This window comes from Myodes glareolus, chromosome 1 (assembly GCF_982192425.1).
Source record: "Myodes glareolus chromosome 1, mMyoGla1.1, whole genome shotgun sequence".
NCBI lineage: Eukaryota > Metazoa > Chordata > Mammalia > Rodentia > Cricetidae > Myodes > Myodes glareolus.
This window is the reverse complement of record NC_142026.1, coordinates 139,569,379-139,596,943: the sequence shown is the minus strand read 5'-3', so window position 1 is coordinate 139,596,943 and position 27,565 is coordinate 139,569,379. Positions and strand designations below refer to the sequence as shown.

Genomic DNA, 27,565 nt, shown 5'->3' with positions numbered 1-27,565 from the left:
TTACCATAACAAAAGAGGGCCAAGTTCTTTCTAAGCTAAACCCTCAGGCTGGTGCAAGAGCAGAGAAGCCAGGAAGCCAGAGGTAAAACGGCCCTGCATAGCGCCACAAACAAAGGGGAAGAAACCTGGGTACCAACAAATTGAGCTTCCAGTGGTGGGATTGGGACTAGTCCAAACCTTCATTCTATATTCTATCCTGCCTGCAAGATGTGCTTTAGCAATGGAGGTGCAGAACTTATGGGAGTGGCCGGCCGATGGCTGGTCTAAGTTGAGGTCCGTGCCACAAGAGGGAGCCCATGTAGGACAGTGTCTGGATGGCCAGACACCAGCGGCTGGATAGCCCAGAGACCTAGGATTTAAAAAAAAAAATCAACGAAATGATTGTTAATGATATTCTGCAATACTCATAGATCGGTGCCTAGCCCATTTGTCATCAGAAAAACCCGCACACAAGGCAGAGAGAGCCCAAATTGGAGTTCTGCATTGGGTCCTTCCCCTTGTCACCCTTGTCACCCTTGGGGCATCCAGTGTAGCGTAGCTGTCGGTGTCAGGAGCTGGACGGAGGCAGCAGGGCCTGGGAACTGGTGCTCTGGCGACTTTGGTGTCCAGCAGTCAGAAGAGCTGGACTGTCAGGACTCTGTAGAGAGCAGGCCCAGGCTAAGCCATTTGCAAGCTGCCTTGTCTTCACACACACTGGTGCGGCCTAAGAAAGCACAGACTTCTCTTCCCTAACAGCTGCCCTTGCCAACTCCTGAGGGATAAGACTGTCGGGAAGGCTGTGAGGCCGTTTGCAGTAGTGGTGCCTGCATAAAGCACCACGGCCGGTGCTCATTTTCCTGGCCCCACGGAGGGAAATGACTTAAAGAGGCTGCTTAAAACCGGGGCTAAGGGCTAGGGAGATGGCTCAGAGGCTAAGAATACAGGCTGTACTTTCAGAGATCCTGAGTTCAATTCCCAGCAATCACACGGTGGCTCACTGCCGTCTATAATGAGATCTGGGCCCTCTTCTGGCATGTGTATACATAATAAATAAATTTAAATTAAAAAGCTGGGATTAAGGAGGCAGGTTAAACTCCCAACCTATGGGGAAAATATTAGCATTGAATTTACTATATAACACAATGAGTGAAGGCTGCCCGAGAGTGGTGCAGTCGAATACGTTTTACCCTTCTGAAAGTTCAGGGCTGGTTGAGGTTAGATTTTTGACTGCTTATTGCTACAATGAGTTTGATGATTTAAATTAAAATACAGAAATGGGGCTGGAGAGATGGCTCAGTGGGTAGAGCCCGTGCTGTGCAAGCAAAAAAGGACTGAAGTTTGACTCCCAGCACCCACGTAGCCATTGCTCCCAGACGCAGGATCGCTGTAGCAAGCTGGCCAACAGACTAGCCAAGTTCTCTACTAGATTCTGCCTCAGTGAAGAGAGCAATCGAGGACGATGCCTGATGCCAACCTCTGGCCTACACCTGCACACAGAAGTGTGGCACACACAAGCAAGCATGCATGCACACATACATGGGGAAAGTGAAGTCTGAAGAAGACAATTGAAGTGTAGTGTCTGGGATAGCTAGGAAACCAATGTATTTAGGATGTTCTGAACTTTTCCAGACGTTTAAGTATAATGTGCCTCTGATTACTGCCCAGCTTTTCCCCCTGCTGACTCCTTGTGGAGGTGTGGCCTGGCGGGTGTGTGCACATCTGTGGCTCATCTGGGGGTTGGTCTGTCACCGCAGCTGGGGTGCCTTTCTTCAGGCAGTGTTGGAGGAGGGCCCACTTGTTCACCACAGCTGCCCAGAACCTAAATAATCACACAGAAACCATATTATTTAAATCACTGCTTGGCCTATTAGCTCTAGCTTCTTATTGACTAACTCCTACTTCTTAATTTAACCCATTTCTATTAATCTGTATATCACCACGAGGTCGTGGCCTACCAGTAAAGTATCCGCATGTCTACCTCTGGCCAGGGATCCATGGCATCTCTCTGACTCCATCTTCTTCCTCCCAGCATTCTGTTTAGTTTTCTCCACCTAGCTCTGTTCTCCTATAGCTCTGCTATAGGCCCAAAGCAGTTCCTTTATTAACCAATAAAAGCAACACAGACAAAAGGACCTCCCACACCAAGGCAGTTCACTGTTGTAGATTATTTTAAGACGTGTTACATTTGTTTGTGTTGTGGAACATTGGTTTAATGATGCAAAGATGTGTTGCATTCCTTTATGTTGCATTTGTTTAACTCTGTGAAGCAGTGTTGCTTTGCCTGTCTAAAACACTTGATTGGTCTATAAAGAGCTGAACAGCCTATAAAGAGCTGAACAGCAAGGCAGGAGAAAGGATAGGTGGGGCTGGCAGGCAGAATAGGAGGAGAAAAAGAGGATCAAGGAATGAGATGGGGGAGGAAGATGCTAGGAGCCAGCCACCCAGCCTCCCAACCAGCCACAGAGTAAGTGAAAAAAACACAGAGGCAAAAGGTAGGCAGGATAATTTAGGTTAAGAAAAGCAGGAACAGCTGAGAGCTCACATCTCAAACTGTAACATGGGGCAGAGGCACTAACTCAGAAATGATGTGAGTCTTTTGAAATCTCAAAGTTCCCACCTAGTGACATCATCCAATAAGACCACACCTCCAGACCCTCCCCAGACTGGCTAGGGACCAAGTAGTCAAAAATATGAGCCTATGGGGGTCATTTTCATTCAGACCACCACATGTGGGGAGCCTTGTCAGCCCTTTTTCCTCTGTGCTCTGTGTGTGTGTGTGTGTGTATGCGTGTGTGTGTGTGTGTGTATATTCGTGCGCACATGTGTGTGATGTGACGAGGTGGGGCATCTTTCTCCCCACATTATATGAAATTCCAGGCACATTTGAATGTTTATCGAAGGAATTCTCTCAGGAAACCCAAAGGACTTCGGAACAGGAAGTACACTGGAATGTGGCTGTAGCTCCGGGGAAGATGTCTGTGGCCAGGAGTTTAAGCAGTTCTTCCTGTCAGGATACTGGAGCAACATGGTGTCCTTAGGCTTCCAGGCCATCAGAACACGACTTACACTTGGCTCTTGTGGTTGGCGTCCCTTCTCGCGCATCTCTGGTGGAGCTGATGGCAGAGAACCTCTTACTTTCCAATAGATCTGTACTAACCAGACCCACGCTATCATGTTGGAGCTAACGTTTCCTGTGCAGATGCTGTGTTAAGTTTTTCTGTTTCAGCAGCATATATGCACATTACATACAGATTTTAACAAACCATTCTTGACAGACTCTAAGTTTAATACATAAAATGTCCAGACTCAAAGTTAAGTTTAATACATAAAATGTCCTGTTCATTTAGTAGTTTAAAACTACTTTTTAAAAGTAGTTTTAAAAATCTACTTTTAAAATGGACACTATCTTTTTTTTTTTTTAAAGAAATGGTTGACTTTGTTTGTTATAAGTGACCTTTGTCTGGGATGTCTGAGAAGTAGTTAATACTGTGCTGTTGCAGTGGTGGGTAAGGGAAGGCCCGCACAGTGTTGACTGTAGAAGGGCTCTACCGTACTGACTATATTTTCATAAGCTACTGGCAAGGGATGTTTCCAGTTATTAGATACATGCTTTCAGTTTTCCTTGGGGCCATGGCCTACATCTGCATGGATGGATGCATGCATTGCCTAGTCAGCTTTTGCACTGGTGCCCATCTTGACCTCTGCACCACTTGTAGAGCTGCGCCTTCGCTTACTGTCTTCCTCTGCAGCGACTTGCCTGGAGGGGGAGAATTGGCAGTCCATTTTTCTTCGGTTTCACGGGCACAAGAGACTGTAGAGTCCATTGATGTAGGTTCAGGTACACTGGCCAAGACAGAACCCCAAATCCAAGCCTCTTTCTGTAGAAGTCAGACTTCTGGGAAGCAGTCATGAGGCTGACTTGTCAGGAAAGTTCATTGAAGAAAATGTGCTGTGAAAGCAGTTTGATCATTTCATGTCTGGGGGCTGAGCCGCTTTCGAGATCCCGCGATAACCGACAGAAGCTTTAGTTTTGAGCTCCCGCGGTAACTCTGACAGAGGCTTTAGATTTCTTTGCGCTCTATTTTGAGCTTGTAACGGGAAAAGTGTGCCTTGCACTGTCCAACCTTCTGCATGGTCACCTTCACACTCTCCAGACTGTGTAAAGTGGTTCTTTTCCCTGCTGTATGTTTTTTTGAAACATTTAACAATCACTGTCCGATTTTTAATGTACTAAATTATGTAGTTTTGTTCTTTTAACCATCCGTTGCTTTGGGCTCCAGTTATTTATAGTAAGTTAGGTGTGAGATCGTCAAAACTTCCCCCACCAGGTGAAAGTGGACACCTGTGGAAAACTAAGGTTTGGTAATCCCACAGTGGGAGAAAAGCACAGGGTTGTCATCCGTCCAACATGATGTGTTATGCATCCTTTAGGTTACTTTTTCCAAGTGACACTCTCTTACCCATTTTTAATACTGTAGCCTCATGATCCTGCCCTTGGGTTTTGTTTAGGTCTGTCTGGCTTTCCATTTACAATGTAGTGTTTTAGTGAAAAACCGTAACATGGCATCCAAGAGTCCCAGGGTTTGTTGGGAAGGTAATTTTAAAATAATCAGTTTCCTAAAAGGAAAAAAAAAGAATGTTTATGAAATTACATAAAAAATGAGCTTGTGAGGCTGGAGAGATGGCTCAGAGGTTAAGAGCATTGCCTGCTCTTCCAAAGGTCCTGAGTTCAATTCCCAGCAACCACATGGAGGCTCACAACCATCTGTAATGGGGTCTGGTGCCCTCTTCTGGCCTGCAGGCATACACACAGACAGAATATTGTATACATAATAAATAAATATTTTTTAAAAAAGTGAGCTTGTTGACTAATCAATGCGTCATGTACCCCCCTTTTTAAAACTACTTTAAGTTTTTTTTTGCATTTATTTCCTTTTGTAAGTGTTTGCCTGTGCCACACCAACAGTGCCTGTGGAGAGCTCAAAGAACAACTTACAGGAGCCTTCCTCCATCGTGTGGGTTCCAGGGATCGAACCCAGGTCATCAAATGGCAGCAAGTGTCTTTATCAGCTGTGCCATCTTGCCAGCTCCTGCATATCCACTTTGAAAGTCAAGTTTGATCCCTTTCACGGTGGGTGATCTCCCTTGCTTCAACTGTCACCTGCCATCTATTCCCACCAAATGGAATGCGTAACGGATTCTGTAACAGTCAGTGTGGCTGACTGAGTCAGCTGTAGATGCCCCCATGCCTCCTTCCAGGTGCCCTTCTATTCCTAACTTCTTCTAAGAGGCAGAGGGAGGCAGGCAGGTGGACAAGTCAGCTCGTGTGTAGATGCTGTTCTCGGTGCCAGAAGATTCGGAGGATCCTGTCAGAAGTAAACAAGCTCCTGCTAGGGCAGCCCACATGAGGTACAGGAGTATATATATAGTCCCTTCCCTGAGGTCAGGGCTGCACTGGGCCTTCCTGCTTCTGCTCCTCCTGGACCTGGGGGACGGGCATGCTTGCAGCTTCCCAGGCTTCAGGCTGGCCCAAAGCAAGCTGCTGAGATGACATGGAACATCCCACCCAGGTCCTAGTCTGGGCCACTTTGGCCGTCACCCTGGCAACCACTCACCTGCTTCCCTGGGCTCTTACATGCCAGTCTCTACCAGTTGGAGGTGGGGTTCACTTATGCTACCTCCCCAGGCAACAGATTCTTCCGTGTCTTCCGTGTAATAGCTCCCTCTGACTTTGGACTCTCATCTGGGGCTGAGTCTTGTTCTGTCTCGTATTTCGGAGCTTGTAGATTGGGCAAGCAGTGCTTAGCCCAGACTTCCGTCAGTGTATGTCAGCTCTTAAAATTATGAGACTGCCCTGTCACCCCCACCTCTGACCTTCAACCCAAACGCTACTACTTCTGACACTCTGAAGCCCCAGGAAACAATCTGAGCACACAGGAAGCAGCCGATGCCAGATGCTGCACATTCTCTCTGGCATCCAGGACATCTGGGCACCCAGCTGTTTGTTGGGTTTCCTCTAAAGCTGACCTCTCCTGTTGTCCTGACAGAAATAGCTGCTGACCCTTACTCCTAGCTTCAATCTGTGGCTACCGCTTGCATATCTATCCCCACAACTATCTAAAAACTAGAGTCTGAAATAACACAAGCATGCTTTCAGTATCTTAGGGGCTAAGCTGCCCCGTGTTCTAGTGGCCTGAGCTCAGAGGCAGAGGCCTCGGGTTCCCTGGCAGGGGCAGGAGGCTCCTGGGAGTCGAAGAGCTCTCTGGAAGCTAGCTGCTTTTGCATAGAGGCAAGGTGGTGTGGTGAGGATGCCTATGGTGGTTGTGGGACCCACGCCAATTCCCCCACCACTAATGAGAAATGTTTCTGCCACCCAAGTTTCCTTGGCTACCCTGGGCTCTGAGTTACTGCTGCGCAGGACAAACAGAAGAGGAGGGGGTGGGGTGTCTGCTGGCACAGAGCACACAGGCTTACTCACTTTCCCATGTGCTGCGGGACCTTCCCTGGGTCAGCTATTCACTGCGATGGGGACTAGTTTTGAAGTCTAGATGTTTGATGCTCACCTATAAGTGAAATGGGTCCTGGGGCTGCCCTGTGAAACCCTTGACTTTGGGGTCCATTGCTTTAACGGTTGGACTGCCAACTTACGGTCCTTTCAGTATTGTGGGTATGCTTCCAAGTATTTACAACCAGAATATGAGTTGAGGTAAAGACTGGCTGTGGTTTTGAATCCTTCCATGGTGGTAACACATCGCCTTGCCTGCAGTCACTCGTTGAAACAGAACAGTGTCTAGTATTTCCTATGTTGCTATTGTATAACAACTCGCCTTGCCTACGCATAGATAACAACTGGTTTTAATGTGCAAACAACTCCTAAGGAGTGGCATCAACAATGTCAGTGAAACCTAGGTAGCGTTGAAACGCCCCACCCGGTTCCGGGTACTTCCCTGCGATTCCAGGAGATTTCTCTCCCGTGTCATCTGAAAGGGTTTTCTGTCTAACATACAGGGCTCCAGCAGTGACTTGGTGGTGCCACCGGCTCCCTTGAGACCTAGCTCCCTGCTTCTGATGGACTAAGTCTTCACTTCGTAGGCCATGGGAGAACGGGAGAGCTTGGGTCACCGGGTGCCAGCTCCCGCCTCTGCTGCTCTTCGGCACTTTGTCTCCAGTATTCAGCAGTCGGCGGCGGCGGCGACAACAGCCCCGCGCAGCCCAGCCCGAGACTTGGCAAGCCCATGCTAGCGCGCGCTCCTCCTCCTGCGGCCCGACCCAGCCCCGCGCGTCTCGGAGGTGCGAACCGAGCGACACCAAGATTCGCCTGCAGTTGGGCGGCTGGTGGCGGTGCCCGCAAGACCCAGCCCGAAGCACCCAGTTAGAGGGAGCTCCCGGGAGTTGCCATAGCGAGGAAGGGGCGGGAGGAGCCTTCTTTTGAAACCGCGGAGCATAGGCCGGGGCTGGGAGAGAGCGGGAGATGCTGCGGCTGCTCGCAGGTGGGTGTGGGGGGAGCGCGCGCGGTGATCTGCAACAGATGGGGAGACGCAGGGGGTCTCTGGGCCTGTGGGGCGGCTCCGCGCACGGTGACTGAGACCCGCCCCTCTCTTTCCAGGACACTGATGATCCGCTTGCTCGGCAGCGTCATGTCATTCCAGCCTATGCCTCCGCCGCCTACGCCGCCGTCTGCCCGGACCCCGGCGGGCCCCGCCGCGCGCCAGCTCTCCCGGAGGCCCTGTGCGCCGCCCGTGCCCTCGCCGCCTGCCGCCGTCGCCGGGGAGAAGAAGAAGAGGCCACCCGAGATGCTGCTCTCCAGTTCCTGGCCCTCCACCACCCTGAAGAGGCCACCGGGCCGCCGCGGCCCCGGCCTGGGTCCTGGCACCCCGCAGCCGCCGACCTCCGCACGCGTTCAGCCCCAGCCCTCTCCAGGCCGTGCGGGAACCTCTACCACGTGCTCCGCGCCCCGGCGGGTCGCCTGCAGCCACAGCCCAGCGGGAGCCACCGCCTCGGGGACTTCTGTGGGGGCGGGGGCCGGGCCAGACGATGCCACGCGCTTCTCCTTGAGCCTCACTCCCGAAGCCATCCTGGTCATCCAGAGGCGCCACCTGGAGAAGCAGTTGATGGCTCGGTCCCGCAGGCCCTTCCCCACGCCCTCGGTCGACCCTCGGCGCCCACTGGTCCCCTGTCCCCGGACCAGGACCTCGACCCTGCGGAGGGGCGGTCCCACCAGTGTCCCCGACGCGCCTCTGGCTGTGGCTGTCAGCAGCCGCTCTCCCAGTGCCTCGTTGATGCCAGGAGGTCTGCAGGCCACTATGCCCAGCTCGCGCCCCTCCAGCCTGCGTCCGGTGCTCAAGGTGTCGCTGCTCAATGAGAAGCACAAGTATGACGATGAGGAGTACGAGGAGGAGGTGGAGGTGGTGGACGAGGGCCTGGTGCGCAAATGCACCGAGTGGCTACGTGGGGTGGAGTCGGCAGCCGCCGCGAGGGGCCGCACAGGGCATCTGGACTCACTGCCTCACCTGAGCACACTGTGAACTAGGTGGGCCTGGTGTGACCCACCACTGCCTCCTTCGCCCCTTGCCCACCTGGGCTCTTGTGAACCAGGTAGGCCAGCAAGGGACAGGACCACAGCCTGGAACTTTCCTCTGGTGCACTTAGTCATGGGTGACCCACAGCTTCCTCTAATGCCCACCTGTGCACCATGCACGGTGAGCCAAGTAGGCCAGCGTGGGACACAGCAGACTTGCCTGGCTCTGCTCTTCCTGCTCCCGCCGCCGTGGGGAGGAAGGACCTGTGAAATGCCTTCTAACCTCCCACCCTCAGGAGTGGTCCCAGTGGCCCTCTGCCCCAGGTGGTATACCACCTCCTGGGGACTCTGCAAGCCTGTGGCCACCGAGGATGGGTGGTCTCCTGTTGTAGAGCCGGAACGTGGTGCTACATTTTATGATTTGTTTCCTTCCAAAATCAGAAAGATGTTGGGTGTTGGAAAGCCTAGAAACTCTGGTTAACCTAACTTGTGGGCCCTGTGAGTGAGCTTCAGGGGAACGGAACTCCTGTTGCCACAGGATGACCCTGGTGGATTTGTGCTCTGTCTGCCAGCTGTGTAGTCAGCCACCCCACACCCCTGCACTTTCACACATATACACACGAGAACACTCCCCTGCCAGTGGGCACAGGCACACTCATGCCCATAACCACACATGCACTGCCCCGCTAGCAGTCGTGTGTGCACACATACACACACAACACCCACACATGCCCACGATAACACATACAACACCACTTTCACATATATGTGCATTCATGTACACACACCAGTCTCACTCATGGTCACACACGTGTCCCCAGGAGCACAGACCTGTTTTCAAGAGCTGCATCCAGGAAGGAAAACAGGGGTTACGGTTGGCATTTGCTAAGGATGCAGCCTTTATTTGAGGGCACAGCAATGTCCCCTACACTAGCTAAGGAAGGCGTGTGGGGGAGGGGAGGTGCGTGTGTGTAAAAGCAAGGCAGGGCAAGTCTGCCCACAGCAACAGCTGGTCAGAGGGGAAGGTAGGAAGTAGCTGTGGATGAGGGCAGCTGGCTTTCATCACTGTGAAGACAGGCGACACAGGGGTCTGTAAGCTGTAAATAGCGACTTTTTAAATTTTATTTATTATTTGAATGAAGGGTAAAACTCCTGTCTTTTAGTAGCCACGCCCTTCCCGCTAACTAGAGGGCGATTCTTTCTTATTTCTTCTGTGCCTGAGTGGATTTAACCCCAAGGATAAGAAGGAAGTGTTTGTTCTGATCAGAAGTTTGGCTGTGGGAGAGTAACGCAGTACCTCAGTTTGCTTGTTTGTTACTTATCTTATGCAAGTCAATAACTGGTTTAATGTTTTTGTTAGACTTTAATGTGTCGATTCTTAATTGTTTTTTAAATCGAAGCCTTACATTTTTAAGAACCAATTACACATTTTCCTTGTAGAGATCTTTGCTCTCTCCGTCTCTCTGTCCCCCTTTGTCTTTCCTTGGCACAAACTTTTTCAAACATGAAGCCTTAGTTTAGAAGGAGCTACGCCAGCCACCAGATGAATTAAAAAAAAATAAGCCACTTATTAATTCGTCTTTCCTGACCCTAGTTTGAAACCTGAGAAGTAGATTTTCATTGATTTTAAGTGATTAATGCCAAAGGGGTAAAATAAGCAACCCTGGCATGAGCAGAAGGGCTCTTTCTCTGGGTAGGACAGTGGAGAGGGTACTACCTCTGCACCTAGCCTGGCACAGTGTGGCTTCCTCTCATCGGCCCCCAGGGCAAACACCAGTACTGAAGAGGCTCAGCTCCCTGCCCTCTGGAAGGAGTGGCCTCTAGGGAGAGCTTCCTCGTTCTCTGTCCGTCCCTGGTCCCTGGTCGTCTGTGTCTGCTCTGACTTCTTTCCTCACCGTCACCTCCAGATGCCCCTCCCTGATTCCCTTGCTAACCGGCCTCAGTGCAAGGCTAAGCACATTTTCCCTGGTTGGTTCCTCATAGGGCCTTGTGCGTCTGGCCCTCCACTTTAGAGATGGGGGAGTGTTTGTGTTGTCTGTGCTCGCGGGGTCTTCACCATTGCTGACGTTCTGAGGATATTTCTATCACTGTGCTACGATTTCATGTCTAAATAAAAGAGGGATTGGATGGTGTGTGCTGCTTCTTGGGGAATGTAACCGATAACTGTCCAGAAAGGAACCTGTGAATGCTTGTTAGCCCCCTAAGATGGTTTCTTCACTGCCTGCCCTCCTTAGGCCCAGGGACTTCTGGGGTCACCAAAGGTCGCTGCTAGAAATTGCCTGGATTTCTAAGAATTTTAAGAACAAATGCTTTCTAGGCTATTGAACAATGACAAACTTATGAGAGACCGCAAATTCCCACGAGAGCTTATACACTCCTAAAGCCGCTCCACAGAACAAGAATGGTCTGCATGCAGTGAACGTACATTTCAGGAAGACTGGACAGACATCTCCTCTATACATCCAGCAAAACCTTTGCTTCCGCCTATCTAACTTATAGGCCTTCCCAGCTAGATATAAGTGGTCTGTTTGAGTAACAGCCAGGGTGGCTACCAGATCGCTTAAGTGTGATGTGACACTAATTCTTGAGTCCGTGTGTAAAAGAATAGTGACAGTAAGCTTAAGAGCCATTCCCTCTTTCTGTCTTATATGTACATGGGAGAGGTTGACTTCCATCCTAGAAGGTAACCGTGTGTGTGAAATGAGACAGAAAATTGGGCACCACGCCTGTGGTGTGTACCTGTGAGTTCCCAGGGTCGGACTCAGTGTGACTTCATCTCCATACCTTGTGTGACGCTTAGAGGGTACCTGGCACCTTCACATAGGTATTTGTAAACTAGCAATCGATGCCAAAGTGTCAGGACCTTTAGTTTTCTGGTTTCCTTTGAAATGGTCCCGTTCAGCGTAGGGTGGTTGATCTGTGGGGTCCAAGCAGGTTAAGCCTACCATTTGGACCCTTGGCTTTTTGCATGAGAACTTTGTAGCATGCCTTTCAAAGAAAGTGGTGAAGTCAGTCTTCCATCAAGGCAAGCAGCATTGGCCTCCGTCACAGGCTGTTGTGGCTGTGAGAAATCCATCTGCTGGTTACTTAGTCCCTTGCTGTGACAAGGATCTGGATCTGATAAAGGTGCTTAGGGAAGAATGGGCTCATTTTAGCTCACGTTGTGGAGGGGATGGCACATGTCAATCAAGAGAACAATGTAACCAGTCACACCACATCTGCCCTCAGGAAGCAGCAAGCCGTAAACACGGCCTGATTTCTCCTTTTTTTTTTATTATTACATTTTATTTCACCTGAAGTGCCAGCCTATGGGAAAACACTGCCTGTATTCCCGGCAGGTGTCCTTCTCAGCTGAGCCTCTCCAGAACCACCTTCACAGACATGCCCAGAGGTGTGTCTCCTAGGTGATTCCAAGTTGACAGCTAAACTGTCACAACTCCACCCCTTAGCAACCTGACACCCAGACACATACTTCTAAAGGGAACATTCCACCCCTTCCCATAAAGATTCACTCCATCTAGTAAAATACATATGGTGCAAAATCTCCACAGCATCTTCTAGTCCCTACATTGCTCAAGAGTCCAAAGTCTCTTCTGTGACTCAAGATAAGTCTTAATTTTGAACCTCTATAAAAGCCAGTTTTTTAAAAAAAGACAGTAAACAAGTTATATGCTTTGATATACAATGGCACAGAATAAATCTTGTTATTCCAGATGGGAGAGACGGGAGCAAGGCAAAGAAGGATTGGGCCAAAGCAAGACCAAAATCCAGGTGGGCAGACACAGTCCTGCAGCGACGTGCCTGGGATCTGGGCTCAGCTGCCTTGGGTAGTCTTTTCCTCTGGTTTCCCACCTGTGGCACACAGAGCCCCTCTCTTGCTCTCTCTCTACTCTGGGCTGGAAAGTTTGGGCAGCTCCTGTATCCCAGGTCTCCACTGTGATTGAGACTTCCTCCTCCCTGTCTCACTCAGTGGCTTCTCTGGGCCTCCCTTTAGGGACTTCAATCCTTTTGCACCTTGCCAAGTCTTGGCAGCTTTCTGGAACCTGGGCACAAGCCTCTATGGTCCTATAACTCTTGCGTTTTCCATATGGCAAAAAGGCTACCAAGTAGCTGCTGCTAAGATAACACACTGTTATCTTCCTATCACAGTTGGAGTGGCCTCTATGTAACCTTAGCAAATGACCTGGGAAAACATTTCCTTGGATTGATGTTTTTGAGTCGGGAAGACCTTCCAACAATGACATCAGCTCAGTCTCTCTGTTTAAATAAGCTTGTGTTTACATGGCTGGAGTCTACGGGAGTGAGGGCTTTGCCCTCTCTTTCCCTATTGTCCCAATAGCAGGGCTCCCATCACTCTGGTTTTAATGTTTACTTTTATGTTTTATTTAATATTTATTTTTATGTGTTTTGCCAGTATATGCGCCTGTACACTGTTTGTGTGTCTGATGCCTATGGAGGCCGGAAGAGGGCGTTGGGTTTCCTAGACCTGGAGTGGCAGTCGTGAGCCATTATGTGAGTTCTGGGACTCGAACCTGGGTCCTCTGGAAGAGCAGCCAGTGCTCTTCTTAACCACTAAGCCATCTCTTCAGTACTCCCAGTTTCTCTTCAGCACCTGTTTTGTCCACACCCTTCTGGTCGGCATCTTCAAGCTCACTCAGACTCTTTTTATTTTCCAAACAGCACATTTTATTAACTCTTTCTGCTATCTCTCACCAGAGATCTAAGAGCGGTGAGCAATAACCATTCCACAGCTTGAATGTTAGTCTGTCTTAGGAGTCCCCTCCCCACCAAATAACTAAGTCCATTACTTTTTCTCACACCCCCCACCCCAGATAAGATTTCTCTATGTAGCCCTGGCTGTCCTGGAACTCACTTTGTAGGCCAGGTTGGCCTTGAACTCCCAGTGCTGGGATTAAAGGCTGTGCCATCCCTTGATGCCCAGCTTCATTACTTTCAAATTCAGCCTCACTCAGTTTTTTTTTTCAGGTTAAAGGATTCTCTGCCAGAACATAATGTAAATGTTCTCTAATATATTTGCAAATAATGTCCTTATTCTCTCCTGAAGCCTTATAAACTGGGCCAGCACAGTCTACATTTCTCTCAGTGCCCTGATCGCTGGACCTCTCACCCAAATGGTTCATTAAACTCTGCTTACAGCAATTGAGGGCTTCTTCAGCCCTTGGCTTCAAACTTACCTTTCCCGTTTTCTGTTCTGAAAAAGACAGCATCAGTAAGGGAGGATTTAAGATCACAGTTCAGGTCACAATCCTTGTGGCCTTGACATCAGAAATGGCTTCAGCTGTGGCAGCAGGAATGTGAGTGACTGGCCACTCGAGAAGTGGTGGTTGGTCACATTGAATCAGTTGGGAAGTGGCTGGTCACATTGTATCAGTTGGGAAGTGGCTGGTCACATTGCATCAGTTGGGAAGTGGCTGGTCACATTGCATCAGTCGGGAAGTGGCTGGTCACATTGTATCAGTTGGGAAGTGGCTGGTCACATTCCATCAGTCGGGAAGTGGCTGGTCATATCCCATCAGTCGGGAAGTGGCTGGTCATATCCCATCAGTTGGGAAGTGGCTGGTCATATCCCGTCAGTCGGGAAGTGAGTAGAGATGGGAGCTGATGCTCTACTCACTTTCTTCTTTTCCCCAGCCCAGGTTCCTGCTCACAGGATGGTGCCACCCACATCCAGGGAGGGCTTCCCCTGAGTTAATCCTCTCCAGAAGTGCGTCTCCTGTGTGTAGCCCACTCCAGCCAGTGACACAACATTCCCAGACTTTAGGATGATATCCTCAGATGATTTACCTTCATCAGGACAGCCCCAGCAGGGCAGAACCGTCCAGCGAGTCCTATGAAAAGAATGTTAATTCTGCCGGATCCTGTTCCCTACAAACCTCAAGGGCTTGGTCAGTGTGGAGAGGCTGTTGAGAGATTGTCCATAGCTATGGAAAATTGACTAATCAACCCCTTACCAAAGCCACTGCTCAGTGTCAGCCGTAGCCAAGTACAAAGACCTGGGAGCTCAGAGGACAAGACTTCGCCAGTGGGAAACATTCACACACTTAAGCCCAAATCTCAGGAGGCTGAGGCAGCAAGGTTTCTGTGAGTTTGGACTAGCCTGGGCAACAAAGTGAGATGCTGTCCAGGACCCTGTCTGACAGTCCCCTAAGCTTACACTGACCTGCCTCCCTTCCTGATGTGCCAACCACAGCACTCAGCAGAGGATCACGTGTGGTATCCCTGGGCATCCCCTGTCTGTCTTCTCCTACCCTGTGTTGGAGTCCACGTGGAGTTAGATTTGGGTCTTGGTGAATCTCTCCACCCTAGGACCTAATACCAAGGAATAGGTTACCACAAACCCCTTATGACACAGCCAAGGGACAAGGCTCAATTTCTGAGCTATTACCTTTGTCTTCAATTCCTTGGCTCAACTAATGGCTCAGGGGAAAGCTATGGGCAAGGTGGCCATTCAGTCATGGTCTCCTTCTGCAACTGTCCCGTCCCTTCTATAAAGCACATGCCCAAAGGGACATTGAAGTAGTCCCACGAATGCACCCTCAACAAACTCCCCACATGTCCTTGTCACCCCATCACTGTACAGCAGAAGCCAGTCCCTTCTGAATTCAGACAGCAGAGCCAATGACGACTTCCTTATCTATTGTCACAAGAGAGAACAGTGACGGAGCCACTTAGCTATGATCACGAAGGCATGAGCCCCTTACTCTCAGGAGCTGCTAACAGATATACTTGGGTAAAATCAGCCATCTGAGAAAAAGACACGCAATGCAGGAGGACCCTGGGCAGCCGTGGTGGAGGCAGTGTCTCTAGGTGGACTGCACTCTGTAAGGCAGTGCCTGGGCCCCCACCTGGCTCTTCCCTTTGTGCCTCCTCCATCAGTCAGCCACATAGTGTAGAGGGCCGCAACCACACTCTCCACCATAGATGGCGCTGCACCGCCAGGTGAGCTAGAAAGCTCACATGTGTTGGTATTTTCCACTACTCCCAAGGTTTCACCTGGGACTGGGAGCAGTTGACCAATCCAGGAAAGACACGTCCAGAGCAGGGTCTGTTTCCTTTATAAGGGATGGGTTCCATCTTATCTGGGTCTCCGCCATGTGGCTTATGCTCTAGCTCCCAAGAGACATAAAGCTTTTCTGCAGAAGGATCCTATGTGTACCGCGTGGTTCTTGCTGGCGAGACGGTAGCGCGGGACATCTGGTGCCATACCCGGGAAGAAAAAGAAGAACTTTGCACCACCGGAGACCCCTTGGACACAAGGAGGATTCAGAACTGCAGGCATGCGTGCTCAGAGAGGTACGTTCTAAAGTCCAGAGAGCATATCAGAAACTGAGCAGCAGTGGGAGGTTGTGCGCGCACCCAGATAAGTTAAAAAGGACCCTCCGGTAAAGAATGGGGGAGACAGAAAAGAAAATAAGTTAAAAAGGACCCCCCAGTGATTTTAAAAGAGAGTGAGGATGGGGGAGAGGGCTGATTTGCAGGGTCAAAAGCTTTATGTTGTGTTGTTCATGTTGTCTTTTGTGTACTGGATGGGAGAGGGATATTTGAACTTGGAGACTGCTGAGGATGTGGTGTTTTGGGAGGGAGGTTCTGTTTTCGTCTCCACGGAGGGGGAGAGCCTAAGGGTGTACTTGGGATTTACGTGGTTTGAATCACCGAGACCTCCTGAAATGTTGTAATGTATACCCCTAAAATGCAGCGGCCCAATAACAGCAGGAAGCAGCCAAAGAGACTAAACGACGCCCAAATTCCCTTAAAGATTAAATGAGGTCCTTTCAAGCCTGCTTCTCTGAGTTCAGCTTTGCTCCGTGCACCGGTTTGGGCTCGGAGTGGGTGCAGCTGGGGCTGGAGGGCGGCTGGAGCGGAGCTTTGCTCTGTGGCTATGGTGGGAGGCATATTGCGCAGGCTCAGTTGGTGCCTGGCCTGGAGGGTATCACAGCAGTACCGAGAATGAGAACGGTGCCACAAGCTGCCAGGTCAGAAGGCTTGCAATGTGCCTAAAACTGTGAGGGGCTCTGAGGCTGGAGTGGCTTCTGTTCCGCTTGGCTGAGCTAAGCTGTGCTGATCCTAGGTAACAGCCTGGGGCAACGGGCGGGGCGAACAATGCTGGCTACTAGCCCGAGAGATTTTCCATCTGAATAAGGAACTGAAGAGATAGCATAGGGGTTAAGAATGCTGCCTGCTCTTCCAAGGGTCGTGAGTTCAATTCCCCAGTGACCACATGGCAGCTTACAACTATTTGGTTTTAAATCTGGTGTTTCAGGATCCACAGGGAGGTAGATGCAAAAAGCCCTTAGATTTTTAAAGTGATTGGGTCGTTGGCTGGGTCTGTGAGAGTTTGTTTACAGCTGCTTTTGCTGTGGCACAGGTGTTGAGAGTTGGCTAGTAGGAAAGCGGCCCTGTTCGCCGCCTCTCCCATTGGCCCCTTGAGCCGCAGCGGCTCTGGCGCGGACCTTGAGATGTTGCTGCCTGTGCCGCCTCGGTCTGAGTGTCGGCTCCCGCCACACTCCGCCACCAACACAGCCTCAGAGAACTAGGCTAGCCCCGCGGGGAAGGCAGGGGCGCCTGGGGGTGGAGCCGCCACTTCCTGGCCTGGGACAGGCGGAGCCGCACAGCGGGACACGGGGAGCCGCGCAGCGAGCAGGTCCAGGGCCGCACACGCACACAGCCCTTGGATGGCGGGCGGGCTCTGGAACCCGAGGCCACCGTACTGGCAAGGAATACGGGAGCCAATAAATCTTAAACCTTATATCAACAAACAGGGCCTGGGTTTTTCCTAGGCGCCACTGGGACAGCACGGCCTATATCATAAAAAACAAAGACCCTCAATCAGTTATCTACCACAGTGGCTACAGCCCTGGATCAACAGGCTACCATAGATACATCTATTAGAGGTAGAATAAAGAACAGGTGGATATCTTATGGCAGCTTGCCCAATTGGGCTGTGAATGGAAAACTCCAGCCTTATGTGTGACCAGTGTACCATATGAGAACTTTATAAAAGTGGCTAACTTGTCCCGAGAATTGTCTTTGTATCTTGCAGGAGAATTTTGATGATTTGCTGTCCTCCTTGAGATGGTCCATCGTGACAATCAACTCCACGCGAGTGGACATAAGCCTGGCCAAAGGATTCCAGTCCTGGATCGTGTCCTTCATCCCCTACTTCAAAGAATGGGTGGGGGTGGGAGTGTTTTGGAACGGTCCTGCTATGGAATAGTGTTTCTCCTCTGGATGGTCTGCTGACTCAAATCCCAAAGCCATAGGGATAAAGTGGTTTTTGCACAGCGCTGGCTGCCCTGGAACAGGGAGCTTCTACTGATATGTGGTTATTTATGTTAAAGCAGTAAGGTTTAAGCCAACCAGCTCCTGCACCCCTAGGACTGTGGTCCATTGCACAGGGTGGAGTGCTTGGCTTAGCTAGCCCTGAAGGTTGTCGAGCTTAAGAGCATCGCACAGAGAATGACTCTCTCTGAGAGATAAGTCGCTCTGCTTAAGGGTTTCCTGCCGTATATTCCCTTTCCCAGAAAATTGGCAGAGGGCAGGCCGGATAGGTTCCAGGTGTCATGAGCCTAGGGACAGATTCCGTGTAAGCCCATTTTAATGTTTTCATTTTGGGAAGTGCGACCTCTATCTTTACCTTCCTAGGGAGTTGCCTTTCTGCAAAGAAGTAAAATTAGGGGGAGATGTAGAGGGCCGCAACCACACTCTCCACCATAGATGGCGCTACACCGCCAGGTGAGCTAGAAAGCTCACATGTGTTGGTATTTTCCACTACTCCCAAGGTTTCACCTGGGACTGGGAGCAGTTGACCAATCCAGGAAAGACACGTCCAGAGCAGGGTCTGTTTCCTTTATAAGGGATGGGTTCCATCTTATCTGGGTCTCCGCCATGTGGCTTATGCTCTAGCTCCCAAGAGACATAAAGCTTTTCTGCAGAAGGATCCTATGTGTACCGCGTGGTTCTTACTGGCGAGACGGTAGCGCGGGACAACATAGCCTCCCGCTGTGCCCGCTGCCTCCCAGCTGTGGAGGTCAGGCCGGGCTGGCTCACAATAGGACGATCCTTGCCATGCCCAGTCCTCTGGCACTGCCCCAGGTCGTGGGCCTCGCTGACCACAGCATGTGCAGCTCGGCCACAATCAAGCTAAAGAGTTCTGAGACAATTGCCCTGTCTGAGTCCTCTTACGGAGCCGTCACACTCGGGAACAAAACGCACCCGAGGCGCTGAAGGGACAGGGACTTCAGACAAAGAGCTTTGTCATCAGGGCCGCTCCTGTGTCAGCCCGGGGTCTGTGGAGAGGAGCGAGAGCAGAAGCGTCATCTAGAGAGACCCCTAGACGTGCAAATGCCAGCTGCCATGGGAAGGTGGGCTCTGAGGATGACGGCACCCACCACACTGTTCTCAGATTTCCTGACCTGGGGGCTCCCAGGGAGTGTCTTCTCTGAAGGCAGCACCCTGTCAGACCTTTTAGGGGTGTGTCTAGGCTGAGGTATCAGCAACCTCTCAGCTGCATCATGTTTCTGTCCCACAAATGATGGGAATCCTGTCGGGATTTGAGAAAACAGCATCGAGCACATCCTAATTGATGACAGGGTGGGGGTGGGGATGGGCTCTCACACCAGCTGGGGAAGACTACATGCACAGGTGCCCAGGGGAGGCAGATGTCACCCTGTCTGTCACACTTTGTTGTGTGTAGATATCTGGACCAACAAGTGAGGAGCTGAGGGAGAAAGAAAGTTTGAACTGCAAGACGACAGGCTGAAAGCCACTGTGGGGCCAATTTTCTGTCAGCTTGACACAAGCTAGAATCATTAGAGAGAAGGGAGCCTCAACTGAGGAAATGCCTCTGTGAGATTGGGCTAGAAGACATTTTCTTAATTAGTGTTGGATATAGGAGGGCCCAGCCCACGGTGGGAGGAGCCCCCTCCATGCCCCCTGCATCAGCTCCCGGTTCCAGGTTCCTGCCCAGTTTGAGTTCCTGTCCTGATCTCCTTTAATGATGAACAGCGATGTGGGAGTGTCCTCCACAGCTTGTTCCTCTGCTTGCTTTTTGGTCATGATGTTTTTATCAAAGCAATGGTAGCCCTAACTAAGAGGACTGGTACCAGGACAGCGGGGTGCTGCTGTGACAGATCTGACCATGTTGTTTTGGGAGGACAGTGGAAGGGCTTTGGGACTTGGGACTAGAAAAGCCATGGAGTGTTGGGAGCTCAGTGAGCTCTGCTCTGTAGGAGCCTGGAAGATGAGCGTATCGAAAACGCTGCAGATGATGGAGGCCTGGCTCGTGAAGCTTCAGAGGGAAGCAGAGACTCTCCTGGGCCTTTAGTGTGAAGAGTCTATGCTCTGGTCAGCGACGGCTGAAGAATCAGCTGTGACTAACAAGACACCAGAACTACTAACGTGAAACCTTTGCTTTGCTGGGCTACACTCAATGCTGACCAGCTGGAGCTGAGACATTAGATGTGATTAAGAAGACACCAGCGTCTCTAAGGCAGAATCTTCTGGAAAGTGTTTTCCAGAAGGTGCGTTCCAGACATGGCCTGAGTTGTACCTGGAGCTGGCAGCCAAACCTGGCAGTACAGGGCTCACCCAGGCGCTACCGGTTTTGAAGGGGTCCTGAATCGCAGCTGAGACTTGGCATTGTGCGGCAGGGATGGAGGCTCTGAAGAGGACCCAGAAGAGGGAGGCTGTTGGTGAACGTGCAGCCCAGCTTCAGAAAGGAACCCCAACAGTTCTAGAGAAGCCAGTGCCGTGGGATGACCATCAAGAGCAGCGGCAGGGGTGGAGTGGAGCCAGCCAGAGCCTAGAAGACAAGCTGTGTGGACTGCAGGGGACAGAGCTGGAGAGGTGACCCAAGCCCCTGTGGGAGTCAGGATAATCGTACATTAATCCAAATATCTAGACAATTGGACACTGAGTTATTTATACTGTTGGGGTTTGGTTTTGCTTGGTTCAGACTGTGACTGACTGCGCTAGCTCTTCCCCCTTGAAGAAAGTATTTAACTTAATTTTGATTTTTACGGGCACCCACAGTTGAGAGATTTTGAACTTTTAAACAAGATTTTGGATTTTTAAAGAGATAGGATATTTTAAGGAGACTGAAATTTTAATGTGTTTGAGTTTGTAAGGACTGTGGGACTTTTTAATGTTATTTATGCTTTATAGTGTGATAGTTGTGTTATTTGTAATGATCCATCTTGGGGATAAATGAGAAAGGAAAGGTTCTAGTTGAAAAGTGATGAGTTTGTGTGTTAGGCTGACAGGGGATCAGGTGCACCGGCTGGTTTTATGCCAAGCTGACACAAGCTAGAGTCATTGGAGAAGAAGGAGACTCGGTTGAGGATATCACTACATGAGAGCCAGGTGTAAAGCATTTTCCCCATTAGTGAGCAATGGGGGAGGGCCCAGTCAGTTGTGGGTGGGGCCTTCCCTGGGCTGGGGGTGCTGGGTTCTAAGCAGACTGAGCAAGTAGTGGGCAGCAACTCCGGGAGCAAAGGGTTTGTTCAGTTTACACTTCCACATCACTGTTTATCATTGAAGGAAGTCAGGACAGGAACTTGAGCAGGGCAGGAACCTGGAGGCAGGAGCTGATGTAGAGGCCATGGAGAGGGGCTGCTTACTGGCTTGCTCCTTGTGGCTTGTTCAGCCTGCTTTGAAAAAAAAAAAGATTTGTTTTTTTTGTTTATGTATTTATTTGATGTATGCGAGTGCTCTATCTACTTGTTTGACTCTATGCAGAAGACGGCATCAGATCCAGCTATAGATGGCTGTGAGCCACCATGTGGTTGCTGGGAATCAAACTCAGGACCTCTGGAAGAGCAGCCAGTGCTCCTAACCATGGAGCCATCTCTCCGGCCTGTTCAGCCTGCTTTTTATAGAACCCAGGACCACCAGCCCAGAGATGGCCTCACCCAGAATGGGCTGGGCTTTCTCCCCTCCATCAACAACTAAGAAAATACGCCATGGGCTTGTCTACCTACAGTCTGATCTGTGGAGACATTTTCTCCACTGAGGTTCCTTCCTCTCAGGTGACGATAGCTAGAGACAAATGGACACAAAGCTAGCCTGCACAGCAGCTTCTCCAGACCTAGTCAGACGGCGCCCACAGAGATTCTCAGGGGTATGTAGCAAGCCACCGCAGGCAGCCTGTGTACTCTGTGGTGAGTGGCTGGCCAAAAGACACTTAAGGTCATGCTCAACCTCCTTAGTGATCAGGGAAATGCAAATCAAAACAACTTTGAGATACCATCTTACACCTGTCAGAATAGCTAAAATCAAAAACATCAATGATAGCCTATGCTGGAGAGGATGTGGAGTAAGGGGAACACTCATCCATTGCTGGTGGGAATGCAAACTTGTGCAACCACTTTGGAAATCAGTGTGGTGGTTTCTCAGGAAACTGGGAGTCAACCTACCTCAGGACCCAGCAATTCCACTCTTGGGAATATACCCAAGAGATGCCCAATCATACTACAAAAGCATTTGTTCAACTATGTTCATAGCAGCACTATTTGTAATAGCCAGAACCTGGAAACAACCTAGGTGCCCCTCAATGGAAGAATGGATAAAGAAGATGTGGAACATGTACACTTTAGAGTTTTACTCAGCGATAAAAAACAAAGACATCTTGAATTTTGCGTGCAAATGGATGGAAATAGAAAACACTTTATTGAGTGAGATAACCCAGACCCAAAAAGATGAATATGGTATGTACTCACTCATAAGTGGATTCTAGCCATAAATAAATGACATTAAGCCCATAATTCGTGATCCTAGAGAAGCTAAATAAGAAGGTGAACCCAAAGAAAAACATATAGTTATCCTCCTGGATATTGAAAGTAGACAAGATTGTCAGGCAAAAGTTGGGAGTACGGGGGTGGGGGTAAGGTAGGGGTAAGGGGAGATGGGGAGAGAGAAGGGAGAAGGGGAGGATTGGGGAGAGCTTGGGGGAATGGGATGGTTGAGATGGAGGAAGGGTGGATATGGGAGCAGGGAAGTAGATATCTTAATTAAGGGAGCTATTTTAGGATTGGCAAGAGACTTGACTCTAGAGGGATTCCCAGGTGTCCAAGGAGATGTCCCCAGCTTGTTCCTTGGGCAGCAAAGGAGAGGGTGCCTGAACTGGCCTTGTCCCGTAGCCACACTGATGAATATCTTGCATATCACCATAGAACCTTCATCCGATGATGGATGGAGATAGAGACAGAGACCCACAGAGAGCACTAGACTTAGCTCCCAAGGACCAAATGAAGAACAGAAGGAGAGAGAACATGAGCAAGGAAGTCAGGACCACGAGGGGTGTGTCCACCCACTGAGACAAGATGGTGGGACTGATCTAATGGGAGCTCACCAAGGCCAGCTAGACTGAAACTGATGGAGCATGTGATCAAACCGGACTCTCTGAATGTGGCTGACAAGGAGGGCTGACTGAGAAGCAAAGGACAATGGCACTGGGTTTTGATTCTACTGCAGGGACTGACTTTGTGGGAGCCTGGTCTGTTTGGATGCTCACCTTCCTAGACCTGGAAGGAGGGGGGAGGACCTTGGACTTCCCACAGGGCAGAGAACCCTGACTTCTCTTAGGACTGGAGAGGGAGGTGGAGAGGGAATGGGGGGAGTGGGAGGGAAATGGGAGGAGGTGGAAATTTTTAATAAATAAATAAATAATAATAAAAGAGCAAAAGACCTGCAGCCAGGAGAACTCAAGTCTCTCTCTGGCCAGACAGCCTGTGCCACAGGCCCAGAGGGCGAGCAGGACACACGGAGTCTCCTTCGCTCGTTACCAGGGCTGCCTTGTTGTGACAACGGAGTGGCCCGGAGCTGGTGGTAAGTCTGCCTGGACCTGACTGTGGAACCTGAGAGGTCCCAACCTGATTGGGTGGGCACAGCTGGTGCTCGGGAGGAGAGATTGTGGAGGGCGGTGGAGGAGGGAGAGGAGGAAGGAGCTGGGCACACGCCTGCTCTCTCAGGGCACCCGGACACCAGCTGTGTGGACCCAGAAGAGGCTTCTGGCCTGAGGACAGCAGGTGAGGGCAGATACAGTGTAGCCCTGACTTAGTGAGATGTCAGTGGTTGGGCACCTGATGGGAGAGGCGTCTCTTGCAAAATTAAATCTTGCTCCTCACGGCAGATCACTGTTCCCCTCTAATTTTCTGAAGATTTGATTAAAGAAAAGCCAGGGGCTGGGGTTGTAGCCCTGTTGGCAGAGTAGCATCCTTAAAAGGCACGAAGTCCTTGATTTGATCTCCGGGACAACATAAATTGTGAGATGTCCCACACATCCTCCCAGCACTGGGAAGGTGAGGCAGGAGAATCAGGAGTTTAAGGTCAGCCTAGGCTATAGAACAAATTAGAGGCCGGCCTGGGCTATATAAGACTCTATCAGAAATATTTTTATTACATTTCCTAAGTACTCTTGGTAATTATGTGAACTCCCACCCCCTTATAGTGACAATAAAGAGCAACTGTGTCAAACCACTTCCCTTTCTTCCCATCAAATTACCCACACTCAGTAACCAGGGCTGCAGGTGGTACACCTGACTCTGGGAGGACTGACTGCAGGTAGTGCACCTGGCTCTGGGAGGACTGACTGCAGATAGTGCACCTGTCTCTGGGAGGACAGACTGCAGGCCGTGCACCTGACTCTGGGAGGACAGACTGCAGGCCGTGCACCTGACTCTGGGAGGACTGACTGCAGGTGGTGCACCTGTCTCTGGGAGGACTGACTGCAGGTAGCGCACCTGTCTCTGGGAGGACAGACTGCAGGCCGTGCACCTGACTCTGGGAGGACTGACTGCAGGTGGTGCACCTGTCTCTGGGAGGACTGACTGCAGGTAGCGCACCTGACTCTGGGAGGACAGACTGCAGGCCGTGCACCTGACTCTGGGAGGACTGACTACAGGCCGTGCATCTGACTCTGGGAGGACTGACTGCAGGTGGTGCACCTGTCTCTGGGAGGACTGACTGCAGGTAGCGCACCTGGCTCTGGGAGGACTGACTGCAGGTGGTGCACCTGTCTCTGGGAGGACTGACTGCAGGTAGCGCACCTGGCTCTGGGAGGACTGACTGCAGGTGGTGCACCTGTCTCTGGGAGGACTGACTGCAGGTAGCGCACCTGGCTCTGGGAGGATGGCCAGGGCCTGTCACCAGCTCCTCAGAGTCCTAGACCATGTACTTTCTTCCTCTTCCTCCTCCTCTCCATCCTATCATGATGATGTTGGAGGAAAACTCTGTGTTTGGAGTATAAGGAAGGGGTCAGAGAGTCCCAGAGAAAGTTCAGTTCCTTTTAAATCCGAAAAAAGCTGCCTTCTGCCTTTCTCATAGCTGAAGTGCTGAAGGAGTGCCCCTGAGCAGTGCTGAAGGGTCAGGTAGCTGAGGCTCACGTGGGGTCTGCACAGGACCCACCCCTTCCCATTCTAGATTGGGGGCCTTAGGATGACAGATCCTTCAACTATTGACTCAAGAAGGCTCTTTTCAATTCCATTGGCTAATGAGGCTTGTGGGATCTACAGGGACCCAGAGTGACCCTAAGGTGTTGTGTTCACCTGGGAAGACCTTGTTCATCTTTATAGCTTGGAGGCCTTAGGGATCAGAAACTAAAAGCCACAAGGCCATGGCTGAGGTGCTTGAGGCCCGGGGCTGTTGCTCTGAGCGTCCTCCCCTTCGCCTGTGGGTCTCTCTCCTCAGCCGGCTGACTTCATTCCCTCCCCGCAGCCACAGGTCTGTCTCTGGGCCTGCCCTGAGCTGAGTGTGTCCTCTGTCTTCACAGCCATAGCGCCTCAGAACATGGCCACGGACCCCCACGCTTACCACAAGGGCTTGGATCTGCCTCTCCTGAGCAGCCCCCGAGCACAAAGCCCTCAACAGCAGGTAATTGCTTTGGGGAGAGGCCACGGAGGTTTTCAGAAACTGCATTAAGCTGGAAGGGACAGGTTGCCCATGACCGAAGCTTGCATGGAGCACATTCTACATACATGTCGCTCTTGGTCATAGAGGTGAAATACGCACATCAACGTCAAAACAGCTAAAACTCAGTATAGTTGAATATTTTGCACACGTATGTAAAATACCAAACCCAACTCCATTGCACCTACAAAGGTCCCAGCAAAACTGAGAAATTCAGTTCTGTTCTGTTCAGGTCTGATCAGGGTGTGGCTGACCTGGAAGTGGCTTGCTGGCTCCCCTAGTGCGAAGCCCACTTGGCGCCTGCCTCTCGGGTCTCTCGTTCTGAGGGCTCTGTCCAGGGTTCTTTGTTAGAGGAGAAAGCCTTAGGTGGCTGCTGAGGACCATGGGGCCCAGAACACCCATCATTGGTTCATGTGACCGCTTTCTCCCTCTGTTCTGGAGTATTCTTATCTGAGAGTGCACAGACCCAGAGTCTGTGGCACCTGTGGCCCTGTGGAGAGGAGCTGTGACCTGAACTCAGTCACAGTGAATCAGTCTTCACGGAGACACCCAGGAAAGGGGCTTTGTGAGAAGACAGCTGATCCGTCTTTAAGACCGAGGGATAAGCTTAGCCGCTTGCATGTTTGGAGGCATTTGGAGTTCTGTGAATTCTGGGTGGGTGGGGTTGAGTTGAGGACATTTCCCTCTCATCCCAGTTTCTAATAAAGTCTTGGAGGGCTTGGCTTGGCTCCCTTGTCAGTCTGGTCCCTACTTGGACACCCAGCAGGTGAGATGTTGAGGTCGTCTTGCCTAGGTGGTAGACGGAAGCTCAGGAGATATGCTACAGCTCAGGGTGTGTGCTGTGTGTATCACGTGTGGTTTGTATGTGTTCAGAGCATTCTCTGGAGGGGTGCTGCCCGCCACTGCCCCCACCCCAGGCCTTAATGTGTGCAGAACAGGGTGCAGAGAACAAGCAGGTTACAGAGACACAAGGCACTCCCACCACACTACAGCACATCCTTGCAAGGGAGTCATCCTGGGAGCCGTAAAGTCCCCTCAGGGAAGAGCCTGTTTTATGCTGTTCAAGAAGGGAATCTAAGAGGACTGGAGAGAAGGCTCAGCAGCTAAAAGCACTGGCCGCTCTTCCAGAGGACCTGGGTTTGATCCTGTTGCCTACATGGTGACTCACAGCCATCTATAACTCCAGTCTTCCTCGTCTGGCCTCGCCAGGTACTGGACATGCAGGTAGTACACAAACATACATGACGGACAAACACTCATACGCAAAAAAATAATTAAGTTCAAGAAGAGACCCAGGGAGGTGGCAAAAGGGAAACTGGCATATGCTCATGGTTGCTGATGTCTGCCATGTGCGTCACCAGGGGAACCTCACCGAAAGGCATGCCACTGTCCCATGACTCCAGCCATCCAGTCCTCACCTATCCTGCAGGACAACCCAGCTCCTAGGTAGGCTGTGCCTTCCACTTCAGGAGCCCGGGGCTGCTTTTGGAGGGCACTGGTGGTAGAGTACAGGACTGTGTGCAGACTAGCGCTCTTCCACTGATTATATCCCCAGCCCTGCTAAGCCTTTTATATGCTATTTCACATAGTATTTATATGACAAGAAATACTTTTATTTTAAACCACATTTTAAATTTAGGTGAATCAAGAGACGTATAAAACACATGTATGTCAGCTTTCCCTAGCATTAGCTGTAGCGGACAGTTTCTCTATTCAATTTTCTATGGACATTCCCAGCTGCTTCACTTGTTGAGATACACAGAATAGCATCTAAGTGAAGCTAGGTCAGTCTTTCAGTGTGTGTGTGTGTGTGTGTGTGTGTGTGTGTGTGTGTGTGTGTGTGTGATATCCTGATTCTTTCACTTTCTTACCTTTAAGAACAGGAAAACCCACTCTTCTGTTTGATTTTTAGGTTTAACTGTGTGTAGATATCTGTGTCAGTGTGTGGGTTGGTGCACATGAGTGCAGTGCCTGAGGAGGCCAGAAGATGGCATCAGATCCCCTGGAGCTGGAGTTACAAGTGAATGGGAACAGAACTTGGATCCTTTGCAAGAGTAGGATGCACTCTTAACTGCTGAGCCCTCTCTCCAGCCCCGAACCCTGATTCTGATCAATGGGGAAAAAAAAGAAGTCAATTACTTGAAG

General features: G+C 50.6%; 2 protein-coding genes and 1 long non-coding RNA gene across 4 annotated transcripts in view; all 3 read left to right on the top strand.

The window, feature by feature from the left end:
* Positions 1-6,887: 6,887 nt before the first annotated feature.
* On the top strand, positions 6,888-10,624 carry Prr18 (proline rich 18). 2 transcript variants are annotated; one of them, XM_085687433.2, is made up of 2 exons: positions 6,888-7,269; positions 7,586-10,624. In XM_085687433.2, exon 2 carries the CDS (start codon positions 7,593-7,595, stop codon positions 8,502-8,504), a length of 912 nt encoding a protein of 303 aa, XP_085543559.1. In that variant the 5' UTR covers positions 6,888-7,269; positions 7,586-7,592; the 3' UTR covers positions 8,505-10,624. The 2 variants fall into 2 exon arrangements, with proteins under 2 accessions (XP_085543559.1, XP_085543558.1); XM_085687432.2 differs by having other exon boundaries at positions 6,889-7,469.
* A 2,852-nt stretch (positions 10,625-13,476) lies between these two features.
* On the top strand, positions 13,477-18,455 carry LOC148123585 (uncharacterized). The gene is made up of 2 exons (XR_015734671.1): positions 13,477-15,811; positions 17,559-18,455. It is a non-coding gene; the product is annotated as an uncharacterized LOC148123585 (long non-coding RNA).
* A 1,713-nt stretch (positions 18,456-20,168) lies between these two features.
* The window catches only part of LOC125391579 (uncharacterized), a 64,083-nt gene continuing 56,686 nt past the window's right edge, over positions 20,169-27,565 (top strand). Inside the window, exons 1-3 of the mRNA XM_087900269.1 lie at positions 20,169-20,301; positions 23,347-23,541; positions 25,284-25,384. Of these exons, the coding sequence (XP_087756395.1) occupies positions 20,169-20,301; positions 23,347-23,541; positions 25,284-25,384 (429 nt within the window). The remainder of the gene's footprint in view (positions 20,302-23,346; positions 23,542-25,283; positions 25,385-27,565) is intronic.